The 13,222-nt window shown below is 48.9% G+C and overlaps 1 protein-coding gene across 2 annotated transcripts in view; it reads right to left on the reverse strand.

Moving 5' to 3' along the window:
* Window positions 1–13,222, reverse strand: part of LOC144332054 (uncharacterized) — a 55,406-nt gene that overhangs the window by 35,931 nt on the left and 6,253 nt on the right. For both annotated transcript variants that reach the window (XM_077951395.1, XM_077951394.1), the window contains exon 2: window positions 9,216–9,389. In XM_077951395.1, coding sequence (XP_077807521.1) covers window positions 9,216–9,389 — 174 coding nt within the window. The remainder of the gene's footprint in view (window positions 1–9,215; window positions 9,390–13,222) is intronic.

Raw genomic sequence — 13,222 nt, forward strand, 5'->3', positions numbered from 1 at the left:
CTGTATACACTAGGCAGACAAAACCTCCCGAGCTGTCTCTCAGCGTTGGCAGACTCTGAACAACTCAGTCTTCACAGGGGAGAACCAGGGAAGAAACAAATCTCTGCCAACCAATGGCATTCAGACCTCTCCTGTCATGTTTGATGGGTATGAGGTAGTCCCTCAATGGAAATAAAGACTCAGGACACTGGCGAGATGAGCTTGGAAGAGTTATCCGGGTCATGGGAAGGCTGGAATGGTAATATTGAAGCTTTAGGAAGTAGGGAAATTCAACCTTGGTGAATATTACAAGGGCGGGCCTTCATTGTTATGTAGGTTCTTCTGGAAGTGATGGAAACTTATATAAAATACTTTGTGGCATAGCAGGAACTCAGCCTTTTACTCTGTTCTGGAAGGATCCTACCTACTCAGAGAACGTACCAACCACTGCACAGGGAACTGGGGAAGGTCAAAAGCCAGGCCATGACCGGCTGCATCTGCTCTTACTCTGTGGCCATCTCACTACCCTTAGCTAAAGTAATGTGAAACATGGGGTGATCTATCGTGCGTGTGTGCGTGCATGTGTGTGTGTGTGTGCATTTGTCCTCTTCTGGGCCATCTGTTGTCCTCACAGCCCTGAAGTGAGTCAGACTCAGCCATCAGATTAAAAGTGGGAAAGGAGCAGAAGTTCCAGGCAGGAATGAGGCTGCCTTTTAACCAAGCTCAGCTGTAGCATAACTCACTGGATGGCTGAGTGACAGGACTGGAAGATGTCCTTTGGGGCCACAGCCCAGTGCTGTGAAACCAGTGCAGCAGAGAGACACTGGGAAGGTGTTTTTGCACAGGCTGGGAAGAGGCGCCCACAGTGGCAGCCCTGGGGCAACTCCAGGAACAGGGGTCCTTGAGAGCATCAGAGATCAGCCCCTTGAGGTGAGGGGCCCCTACTAAGCATTAAAAGGCCTAGCTAGGTGTAAGGATAGCTGGGGAGCCACAGTAGAAGGGGATGGGCAGATGAGGCTGACCTGGCCCAGCACCAGTGTGGGTGTGACTCCTAGACAGGTGCCCAGGGTTGGAGCAGGCAAGCATTTGTCATTCACTTCTGCCCAAGGCCTGACATCTCCATCATCCAGGCTAAGCAGAGCAGGGAAAGAATATCCCATCTGAAGCACGGAGAGGATGTGACTTCCCTAAGGACACATAGCATGTTATAACTGAGTCAGGCCTAAGACTCAGAAGCAATGGCTCCCTGTCCTGGGATCACTCCTTCCTTCACTCCTTTCTGGGGATGCCCATTAAGGACCTCTCCTTAGGATCATCAAAACATTTACTGAGCACAACAGGGCAGCAGGACCCACCTCATACAGGCAATGAGGGGGACGGAGTCTGCAGGAAGGTTGAAGGTAACAAGACAACCACCAAAAGTAAGTCTGCTTTTTATTATCACTGCACTGGCAATTTCAAAGTCAGCGATTAAATTAGTCCAAAAAACCTTCTGTTAGTCTTCAGTTCTAAACAACCATTGTGGTTATGGTTAAGTTTTAGTATGATATTAGCACATTTAAAAACCACCTGTAATAAGCATTATATTTATTATATGTAGACATTAATCCAGAGAACTTCCAGTTATATACTTGGCCCCCAAGACACCCAGACTCAGCCAGGGGCATTTGTTTCAAGTTTGGTTACAATTTGGAATGCTTCAAAGAAATGGTAACGATGATCGATGATCCTAACTCATTCTCACACACTACCTCCCCATCAACACCATCTTAAAAGTTTCTTGAATGAGGGTGTGCCCAAGAATGGAAGTCCAAGAAACCTACCAGCCAGCAGGCAGAGGGGGAGTAAGGTGTTGTCACTGTCTGCTATCCATTTGTTTGGTTGGCTGTGATCAAGTTCGGTGGAATTTTACCCGATTCCCTAACTATCACTTAAAATGACTTTTAAAATCATGCCGTGTGGAAATAACAGATTGTACTGAGTATATAGAAGACTGATTTATTGCTAGCCAGACAATGCAATTAAAAGAGAAGGCTGGGCATGGTGGCTCAGGCCTGTAATCCCAGCACCTTGGAAGGCTGAGGCAGGATGATCACTTGAGTTCAGGAGTTTGAGACCAGCCTGGGCAACATGGCAAAACCCTGTCTCTACAAAAAATAATTAGCTGGGTGTGGTGGTGCATACCTGTAGTCCCAACTACTCAGGAGGCTGAGATTGGAAGATCACTTGAGCCTAGGAGTTAGAGGCTGCAGTGAGCTATGATCATGCCACTGCGATCCAGCTTGGGCAACAGAATGAAACTCTGTCAAAAAAAAAAAAGAGAGAGAGAGAAAGAAGAAGTGAGAAAAGAAAAAGGAAAGGAAAAATGGCGGAATACCTCCAAAGTCTGTGTAGGAAATATGTAAATGGTGGTCCATTTCCAAGACCTCAGGTAGGCTTGGGTCTGCAAACTACAGAAGGACAGAATATACTAGGCCCCTGCTTTAATAGCTGGAGCCTGCTAGTTGGGGCACCCTTAGTTGCTCTCATCCAAACCTAAGAGTTTAGTCTAGAATGAAGATTTACTAGCCTGCAAAATAGCTCACTTTATCTATTCTTTTACCAGCTTGCCTGACTACCTAGGTCATAAGTCAAATACTTAAAAAGCCCTTGAGTGGACTATAATCGCAATGCATTATGGGCTGTAACAAAATGCAGTGAGACAACCCTAAAGAAAACACCCAAAATCCCTACCTGGCCAGGCAAGGTGGCTCATGCCTGTAATCCCAGCACTTTGGGAGGCCACGGCGGGTGGATCACTTGTCAGGAGTTTGAGACCAGCCTGGCCAACATGGTGAAACCCTGTCTCTACTAAAAATACAAAAATTAGCTGGGCGTGGTGGCAGGTCCCAGCTACTCAGGAGGCTGAGGCAGGAGAATCGCTTGAACCTGGGGGGCGGAGGTTGCAGTGAACCAATATCATGCCATTGCACTCCAGGCTGGGCGACAGAATGAGACTCCATCTCAGAAAACAAACAAATAAAACAACCCTACTCAACAACCAACAGGTGACGTCCAGGAAGATTGTGACTCCACAGTACTCAACCTCTGAGGAACCAGGAGAGGGACCCACACACTAGAGGATAAATTGCTTGCTGTAACCGTGCTGGGTGTGCCTGTCCACCAGACACCCCATCTTGCAAGACTGTATTAAAAGTATCACTTCCACTGTTCTCTGTGTCTCTGGGTCCATTCTTTGGGTTTGGACAGGTGAGTTTGTTTCTCACAGTCTAGACTCTAGATGTGAAGAACTTTGATCATATCACCAAAGGAGATGGTGGTATGCAATTTTATAAATAAAAATACACTAGTGTCAGTTTTTTGCAAGGGGAACCTGATTTGCATCTTTTTAATTAAAAAAAAAAAAAAACTGTTATTAGGCCAGGTGCAGTGGCTCAGGCCTGTAATCGCATCACTTTGGGAGGCTGAGGTGGGTGGATTGCTTGAGTTTAAGACCAGCCTGGGCAACATGGAGAAACATCATCTCTACTAAAAATACAAAAATTATCAGGGTGTGGTGGCATGTATCTGTAGTCCCAGCTACTTGGGAGGCCGGGAGGATGAGGTGGAACGATGGCTTAAGCCCAAGAGGCAGAGGTTGCAGTAAGCCGAGATCGCACCACTGCACTCCAGCTTGGGTGACAGAGCCAGACCTTCTCAAAAAAAAAATAAATAAATAAAATAAAAAAAATAAAAATAACTTGTTATTAAGATTTAATATTTTCCTTTATAAAATCATTGTACCACTGATGGTATCATAGAATTAAGTAACGTCAACAAAAGTCAGGATTTTTCTAGCTGTAAGCAACAGAAAACCCACTTCAAACTGGCTTCAGTGAAAAAGGCATTTGTCTCCTGTACCTGAAAAGCCTAAGGGTGAGCACTTGGCTTCATGCACGGCTGGACTTAAGGGATTAAGCTACATCACGAGGCCCTGGTCTGTCTCTCCATTCCCAGCTTCGCCTTTTCTGCAATGGCTCCATTCTCCATGGGGGCAGGATGGCTGCCAGTTAACTCCAATCTCAAATCCCCTCAGGTTTGAAGCTTCCAGACTTCTCCACAATCGGGACCAGTTCTAAGCCTGATGCCATGGGCTGGAATTGGGTCACGTGCCCCACCCTGACCCCCACTCCTCTGAGGTTTGGGGAATGGAATGCACAGATCTGCGAGCCTCTCTTCCCCTTTTGGAACCAGAAGAAGAGTCAACTCCATCCACTGCACATGGCTGAAGTGGAGGAGAGGAGGCTTCCCCAGATGAAAATTGAGGACAGCTACCATAAGAAGGGGAAGTGGATAACAGCTGACCCCCAAAAGCCATACTTGGAAGGTAATTAGGTAAATGTATATTAATATGTAATAATAATTGGAGGTTCAGAAAAGTGACTTCTGAATCACCCACCTGCCAGCCAGGTGACCCGAGAGGGAAAGAATCTTTGTTAGACCATCTGGCAGAACGGGAGAGTCCATGGTGTTCCCTGGTATGGTAGGGTTGGGAAGCCAGAGGCTACCAAGGGAGAGTGACTTGCCCAGGGCCACATAGCCACCCACGGGCAGGGATGAAACTAGAACACAAAACTGTCTCGTTCCCCATCCAGTGCTCCCAGCTAGCCTTGTGAGGGCCAAAAGGGGGCTCTAGGAGAGGTCCTCCAGCTGGTTCATCACCCCTGGGGGAGCGGCTCCAGCAGGCTCTCCTACCTGCCATGGTGGAGAATTTTCAACAAGCCCCTTCTACTCCCCTGCCCCCACTACCCTGGGATCTCCCAGTCTGTCTCAGGTGAAAGGAGGAGCAGGTCAGTCTTAGGGACTCAGGGAGTCCTGAGTCCCACAGGCCTTCCCAGTCTTGACAGCACCATTCTGTGGCCTTCATCTTACATAAAATGCAGTAAGAGCCCTAGGCAAGAGCCTCTACCCTCTCCAGCAATTTCTGAAGCCACCACCACTAGGTCAGGCTGGGTCTTCCTGGGCTCCACATCTCCACCCCACCAGATCCTAAGATACCAGCAGTGCTCCCACAGCTTGTGTTCAGAGCAGCACCACTACGGTATTAACCCAGCAGCCAGGCTGCCTGGGGGACTTCTCCGTGGGGATGCTTGGGTGCAGCAATCTCATTGAGCTGGGGAGGGAGTCCTGTCTTGAAGTACTGTTTGCATAAAAGCACATTATTTTATGTAGATGGTGTTTATTTGGATAAAGGAGTTATTATGATAGAGATTAAAAGGGGCTTAAGCACCCCCCAGCCCACCCCTTGGTGCCACCATTGTTATCACCAGTTTAAATGAGAGGAACCACACCTTAACTCAATGACAGCACCAATAGTGGAAATCCAGACCCCTCAGGTAATGGGAAAAACAGACTGGGATGTGGCCAGGACACACGGACAACGTCTTCCCGGCATGTTAGCACTTTAAACAAGGATGATACTGATGACATAGAAAAGTGGCAATGATAAATTAAGTGAAAGGGGAAAATTGAGAAAGTATGTAGAACATGTATATAATCATATATGTATGTATACATGTATAAAGTTATAGTAGTTAAGAGCATAGGATCTGGAGCCAGCCTGCCTGGGTTCAAATCTTTCACCTCTTACCTTAAGCATTTCATTTAAACTCTCTGTGTCCCAATTTGTTTATCTGTAAAATGAGGCTAATCCATCTAAAGTGTCTAACACAGGTCCGGACATACAGTAAGTGCTCAAAAATGTTACTTGCTAATCTTGTTAAGTCTCTCGCACAGGAAACTTGCACCCCCAGCCTTGGTGGTGACCAGGCCCGAGCCTCCCCGCCCCTGGCTCAGGAACCCCAGCACCCCGCCACTGCCGGTTGCCCATTGTTCCTGCCTTCCTGTTCTGCCCTGCTCCGGAACACGGTGGGAGCAGCTCCAGCCAGACAGGAAACCATCCGTGTTCTGGCACCCGCCCCCACTCCTCCTTCAGGGTGCTCAGCCAGGCCCCTCCTGCCTCTTGTGGGGAGCACTGAGCTACCAGTCTTCAGACTGAATCTTACTTGTGTTTTCTCAATGGAAAAACTAGAAAACGAAGGAACCCACTTGGCAGGGCCAACTGCGGGTTAAGTAAGATGATGCGTGCAACAATGACAATGGCTATCCTCATATTGTCTCGCTCAAGATCAGCTTTCAAATGCTGCTTCCGGCCAGGATGCAGGGGGACCAGTTCCACCTCTAGTGTCTGGGGCTCAGATTTCTCAGATCATGCTGCCTCTCCCTATCTGACTCCCAGAATCCCCCCAGAAAGACAAGATACACACTTCCCTGAGATTAGAAGCTAGCTAGTCAATCGAGGTAAATGTGCCATTTTGGAGATTAGACAAACTGAGCCCTGGAGGAGTCAAACAACTCAGAGTAACCCAGCCAGCCACTGGCACAGGTGTGGTGAGGAGCCAATGCCAAAAGTGGGTGAAAGATTTGGGCAATGTTCCCAGGCTGGCAGCAGGGAGACCAGAGCTTGGGGTCACTGGATCCTCAGGTGCGGTGAAGAGCCAAGGCCAAAAGTGGGTGAAAGAGCTGGGCAACATTCCCAGGCTAGCAGCCAAGAGAGACCAGGGTTTGGGGTCGCTGGATCCTGGCTCTGCTACTGAATTGCTATGTGACCATTCTGCGCCCGTTTCCCTTCTCTGGTGGCTATAGGAAGGCAGATGTGGCTCCTCACCCTGCCTGTGCCATGGGCTGGCTGCATTACTGAGTCATCTGACCCCTCCAGAGCTTGGTTTGTATAATCTCCAAAATGGCATACCCACCTAGATTAATGAGCTAGCCCCTGATCTCAGTGGAGATTCTTTCTTGTCTTTCTGCTGCCTTCTCCTCCATTCCTCTGCTCAGAACGGGAACTGTGTCAGCAGATCAGGGCTGGCTATTTGAGGCTTTTGGAAGAGTAAATCCAAGTCACAGCTTCCTGTCTCTCTGCGCTGGGCAGGACCAAGGCTAGGCTTTTTTGTTTCAATAGGTTTTGGGGTACAGGTGGTTTCTGGTTACATGGATAAGTTCTCTAGCGGTGAGTTCTGAGATTCTGGTGCACCTGTCCACTGAGCAGTGTACACTGTACCTAATATGTAGCCTCTAATCCCTCAACCCCTCCTACCCTCCCGAGAGTCCCCAAAGTCCATTATATTATTCTTATGCCTTTGCATCCTCGTAGCTTAGCTCCCACTTAAAACAGAGAACATCACGAAGTCAGGCGTTCAAGACTAGCCTGGCCATCATGGTGAAACTCCGTCTCTACTAAAAATACAAAAATTAGCTGGGCATGGTCGTGTGCGTGCCTGTGGTCCCACCTACTTGGGAGGCTGAGGCAGGAGAATTGCTTGAAGCCAGCAGGCGGAGGTTGCAGTGAGCCGAGATTGCACACCACTGCACTCCAGCCTGGGCAACAGAGCGAGACTCCATCTCAAAAACAAAAAAAACAACAAAAAAAGAGAATATGTGATATTTGGTTTTCCATTCCTGAGTTACCTCACTCAGAATAATGGCCTCCAGCTCCATCCAAGTTGCTGCAAAGGCCATTATTTTGTCCCGTTTTATGGCTGAGTAGTATTCTATGGTGTATATATACCACATTTTCTCTATCCACTGATTGGTTAATGGGCATTTACGTTGTTTCCAAATTTTTGCAATTGCCAATTGTGCTGCTATAAACGTGTGTGCATGTATCTTTTTCATACAATGACTTCTTTTCCTCTGGGTAGAGATACCCAGTAATGGATTGCTGGATCGAATGGTAGTTCTACTCTTAGTTCTTTAAGGAATCTCCATACTGTTTTCCATAGTGGTTGTACTGGTTTACATTCCCACCAAGGCTGGGCTTTTTTTTTTTTTTTTTTTTTTTGAGACGGAGACTCTCTCTGTCGCCCAGGCTGGAGTGCAGTGGCCGGATCTCAGCTCACTGCAAGCTCCACCTCCCGGGTTTATGCTGCCTCAGCCTCCGGAGTAGCTGGGACTACAGGCGCCCACCTAGTTTTTTGTATTTTTTTAGTAGAGACGGGGTTTCACCGTGTTAGCCAGGATGGTCTCGATCTCCTGACCTCGTGATCCGCCCGTCTCGGCCTCCCAAAGTGCTGGGATTACAGGCTTGAGCCACGGCACCCGGCCAAGGCTGGGCTTTTGACCTGTTTTCTCCCCACTCCAACCTGAGGGAAGCCGAGAGGACTTGTGTGTCCACAGGTTGGCTTTGACATGACATGTCATGACACATGAGATGATACAAAGTAGCATGCTGAGTGCCCACTGTGCAGCAGCGAACGAACGTCCTGTCAACAGAGGTTGTTTACTGAAGATTTGAGGATGGAGGAGGAGCTGGGGCTTGCATCATAGGAAGGCAACAGCTTCAGAACCTAACCCTCTTCTCAGAGTACCCTCCTACTTGCCTTCACCCTCCCAGGGGACTTTCCCTGGGGGTCACTATACTGGTCCAGCCTCCGTCCATCATGCTGCCTTCCTTCTCTTGCCCCCTTTTTGTACCCCCATCTTGTGCATTGCCTTAGGAACCCCCAAATCTGTTTGAATGGGGGAAGGCATCAGGGGCCAGGGTGCCCCCATCTCCATCAACTCCCCCAGAACTGTCCCAAATAAAGTCACCCCAAAGAAATCTAAGGAATATATTATGCTTTTGTAAGCACATAGTCTTACAATATGCCCCCTCCAAACTGACTGCCTCCCCAAAGCCCCTTTTTGCCAAGCTCCTGCTCTCAAATTTGACCACCCAAATCTGGCATAGGGCTCAGCTGGGCAGAGCCTTCTGCTGAAAAGTACGCCTTCTGTAGAAGGCTGCTGGGGAGTAGAGAGGCGTTTCCCCACTGTTACTCATCCATTTCATCTTCACTAAAATTCTGCAGGTTAGGAAATACTGCCCCAGTTTTACAGAACTGGAAACTAACGCTCCTGGCTGGGACTGTGTCTTAGTCCATTCGGGGTGCTGTAACAACATATCTTAAACTGGATAATTTATTAACAGGAATTTACTGCTTACAGTTCTGGAGGCTGGGAAGTCCAAGATCAACGTGCTCTCTGCTTCAAAGATTACATTTTCTCACTGCATTGTCACGTAAAGGGGCAAGCAAGTTCCCTCAGACCTCTTGTATAAGAGCCCTAATCTCTGCCCTAATGACATAATCACCTTCCAAAAGTCCCCACCTCTTAGCACTATCACATTGGAGATTCAGTTTCAGCACAGGAATTCTACCTACAGTGGCAGGTTGCGCTGTCCAGCCTCAGCTCCAGGCTCCAGAATGTCAGACGTCTTTCCATCTCTTCAGCCCCGCACTCCCCACATAGGTCCCAGCAGAGCTCGGTGCAGCCTCCCAGGTCACATCTGCTACCCCTGCCCAGACACAGGTGATCACAGCTGGCTGGCAGACACTCTGGAACAGAGGCCTGAGGTTATTATTAATGTCATCCTCCTGTATTTCCTACTCTCTGCCTTCCAGGCATGTGGTAGGATGGCAGTTCCCTGCTCCCTTGTGATTGGGAGGTGGGGTAACCTGGCCAACAAGGTGTGAGAAGTGACATTTGTTATTTGGGCTGGAGCACTTAATTGCCAGATAGAGATCTCTTTCCCTCTGCCGTGGCTTCTGACAGCCTTTGAGATGGCAGCTGCCCCATCACCCCCGGTCCTGGAGTAAGGAGACACGGGGACCCTGCCAGCCCTCAACGGGTAGTAGTGTGCATGAGAAAGACACTTCCTATTAGGAGCCACTAAGATTTCAGGGTTGTTTGCTGCTGCAGCATAACCTGGCCTACCTTAACTCACACACATCCCCAGAAAGCAAAACCAAGACGGAGCTCAGAAATAGCATGAAGGACATTGTCTCTGGAGGCCAAATGCTCATAGTGGACATCTTTGGTGTTCACACCTCAGCAGGGACTGGAAGTGGCAACAGAGTTGGCCCTTTGTGGGGCCTTAGTACAGCTAGGGGAAACCTCAGAGAAAATCCATCCAAACTCTTCCCTGACCAAATGTGGAGACTCGAGGCCCAGAGAAGGCAGGGGCTTGACAGCATGCTATAGCAGAGGCTGGCACAGAACCTGCTAACAATAGACTGCCTCCGTTTCCCAGCCTCCCATGCAGCTCTGTGTGGCCATGTGATCAAATTTTTGCCACCTGAGGATTTCTTTGTGGGTTTCTTAAAAGAGAAATCTGTGACTCAGCTGACCAGGGTAGGAGACTCCTAGAGGTTCAGAGCCAAAGCTTGGCCTTACCACTCTCGGGGTGTGTTGCCTTGGGCAAGGTGCTTCACTCTGAAGCTGGGAATTACGGTGAACAGATAAGATCAGTATATGCCCAGTGCCCAGCAGAGCACTCAGTGTGCAGGAACTCATTAAATGGTACTCTTCCTGTTATTATCATTCAGCAATAGGAAGAAAGCTGTGATGACATAAGCCAGGGTCTTGCTGCACCACCCAGATTCCACACAGAAGGCTGGAGTGTAGAGCACCTCCTTCTCTGTCCAGCCAACATTCTCTCGTCTTCTGGGAAGAGCATCTCCATTTTCACTTCACTCAGATGACTGTTTCTATAACATGTAGCCACGAGAAAGTAGGAAACTAACATTTACTAAATGCCAGCTGTGTCCTAGGTACTTCACATGATACCTCATTTAGCCTTCAGGATAAGTCTGTAAAGAAGGTAGGTGTGGAAAACTACAGCTCAGAGGTTTAGTAACATGTGCAATATCACAGAGCTGGGACTCAGATCTGATGCCCCAGCCCAACCCATCTTTTACATAAGGGTCAGTCATTTAAGTTTCTAACTGTGATTGACTTTTCTAGGAGGGGCATTTATTCACTCAGTTAATATTTACTGAGGCCAGGTGTGGTGGCTCATGCCTGTAATCTCAGTACTTTGGAAGGCCAAGGTGGACACATCCCTTGAGCCCAGGAGTTCAAAACCAGCCTGGGCAACATGGCAAAACTCCATCTCTACAGCAAATACAAAAATTAACCAGCTGTGGTGGCATACACCTGTGGTCCCAGCTACTCAGGAGGCTGAGGCAGGAGGATGGTGGGAAGCTGAGGCAGGAGGATGGTGGAAGCTGAGGCAGGAGGATCGTGGGAAGCTGAGAAAGGAGGATCACTTGAGCCTGGCAGACAGAGCAAGACCCTATCTCAAAAAATAAATAAATAAATAAATAAATAAAAATTTACTGTGAGCCTGCTACGTGCCAGGCATAGTACTAGGCCCTAGGGATAAGACAAGCCCCTGCCTTCATGGAGCACCCATTCCCGATGGCATAGAGACTACACCTCATGAACCAACTCTAGTCGACAGTAGCTGCCTGTAGCATTATGATGAGAGGATCCAGAGAGGCCTCTGGGCCCAGCAGGAAGGACATAGTGGTTGATTACTCAGGCTGCCATAGGTGCTATTTGGGAGTTTCTGAGTGTGTGCTGTTTCCTGGCCACCCAAAGTTTAGACTTGTTCATACAAATAGATAACAAAGCAGAAATACAGTCTGGTCAGAGCACAGTTCCACTCCTTATTTTGAAAAGAGTAACTGGCTGGGCGTGGTGGCTCACACCTGTAATCCCAGCACTTTCAGAGGCTCAGGCAGGCAGAATACTTGAGCTCAGGAGTTTGAGACCAGTCTGGGCTACATGGCGAAACCCTGTCTCTACAGAAAATAAAAAAATTAGCCAGGTGTCGCAGTGTGCACCTGTGGTCCCAGCTACTAGGGAGGCTGAGGTGGAAGGATCCCTTGAGCCTCGGAGGTCAAGGCTGCAATGAACCATGATTGCATCACAGCACTACGGCCTGGGTGACAGAGCGAAATGCTGTCTCAAAAGAAGAGTAACCACTGTAGAGCTAATAACTTGGCCCTGCCCCCAAGGAACTTAGGGTCTAACTAGTAGCCTAAGGTACACACGAATACATGATGATTATTAAAGAATGGAACAGGAGACTCTGATCCAGAGTCAGAGGTGGGAGAAGCCACATGGATGTGGGTGATCCAGGAGGCTTCCTGGAGGAGCTCAGTGGTGGATTTGGCTAGGTGGGTGGGGGCAGGAGAAGGTGTTCTAGGGGCAGCGGCAGCACAGGCAAAGGTATGGAATCAGGGCGGGTGGGAAGTGGGTGTGCGGTGGGGCAGCAATGGCGGGGCTCCCAGTCCAGCTGAGGCAGAGGTGCTGAGGGAGTGCTGAGGAGGTAATAAAGGGAGTGGGCTGTGGAGGTCTCCATGTCAGCCCTGGGAATTTAGTCCAGACCCTGAAGCAGGAGGGAGCCACTGAAGAGTTCGAGCAAGGGCGTGCCCAAAGAAAGGTATTTCTAGGTGGCTGAAGTCAGTGATCAGTGGCAACTATCCAACCAGGGAATAGAAAGAGAGTCCCTGTATGTATTAAATAGGTGGGAGTTAGGGCACCTGGGCTCCATGCTGACATGCTGGGACCACAGGCAAGCCCCTCACCCGGAAGGGCCTGCTTCCTCCTCCCTCTTCTCTAAAGGCCCTTTCAGGTCATGACTGAATGAAGTGAGGTGGGGGAGGAGTTGCTTGGTTCAATTAGGGTCTCTATTTTCCACTTTGCTTTGGCCCTAGAGACCTGACCTAAGGTGGATCCATTACCCACGTTACCTCAGCTTCAGGGCCATGTAGCTTACCCTAAGGTATGCCCCACACCTCAGCTTTCTGAAACAGCGTGTCCCATAGAAGAGAAGACATGGCCTTGGCCCACTTTCCAGCTAACTTGAGAGAGAAACTTTGCCTCTGTGCCTCAGTTTCCCACCTGGAGGAATGGTGTGAGTCACACCTACTCTGCAGGGAAGGCATGAGAAGCCATTGAGATAATGCCTTTAAAGTGCCCGGGGTAGTATCTCTGTGCTCTCTGGGAGTAAGTGCTGAATTAGTGGCAAATGTCTTTCTTGTTATTGCTCCTATTGTGTGTTTCCTGTGTGGGACTCTGGGCTGTAAGCTCTTCATAGGCAGGCAGAAGATCTGATGCTCAAGGCTAGTTCAACTCTGCCAGGTGGTTCATGGGGACTGTGACGTGGGCCTGCCTGGCCCAGAGAACAACCCAGATACTGACACACCCTGAGTGTGTACACCGTCAATCCTCATGGGACTGGCCAGCACACGGGGCCCCCGTCCCTGCCCAGGCACCCAGTGGGACAGGCACCCTCATCCAACCAAACCCATCAGGATCTAAACTAAATTCTTCCTCCTTTTATGTTCAAATTCATATAATTATTTTTGGAATAAGTAGT

This window comes from Macaca mulatta, chromosome 10, assembly GCF_049350105.2.
Source record: "Macaca mulatta isolate MMU2019108-1 chromosome 10, T2T-MMU8v2.0, whole genome shotgun sequence".
Classification (NCBI taxonomy): Eukaryota; Metazoa; Chordata; class Mammalia; order Primates; family Cercopithecidae; genus Macaca; species Macaca mulatta.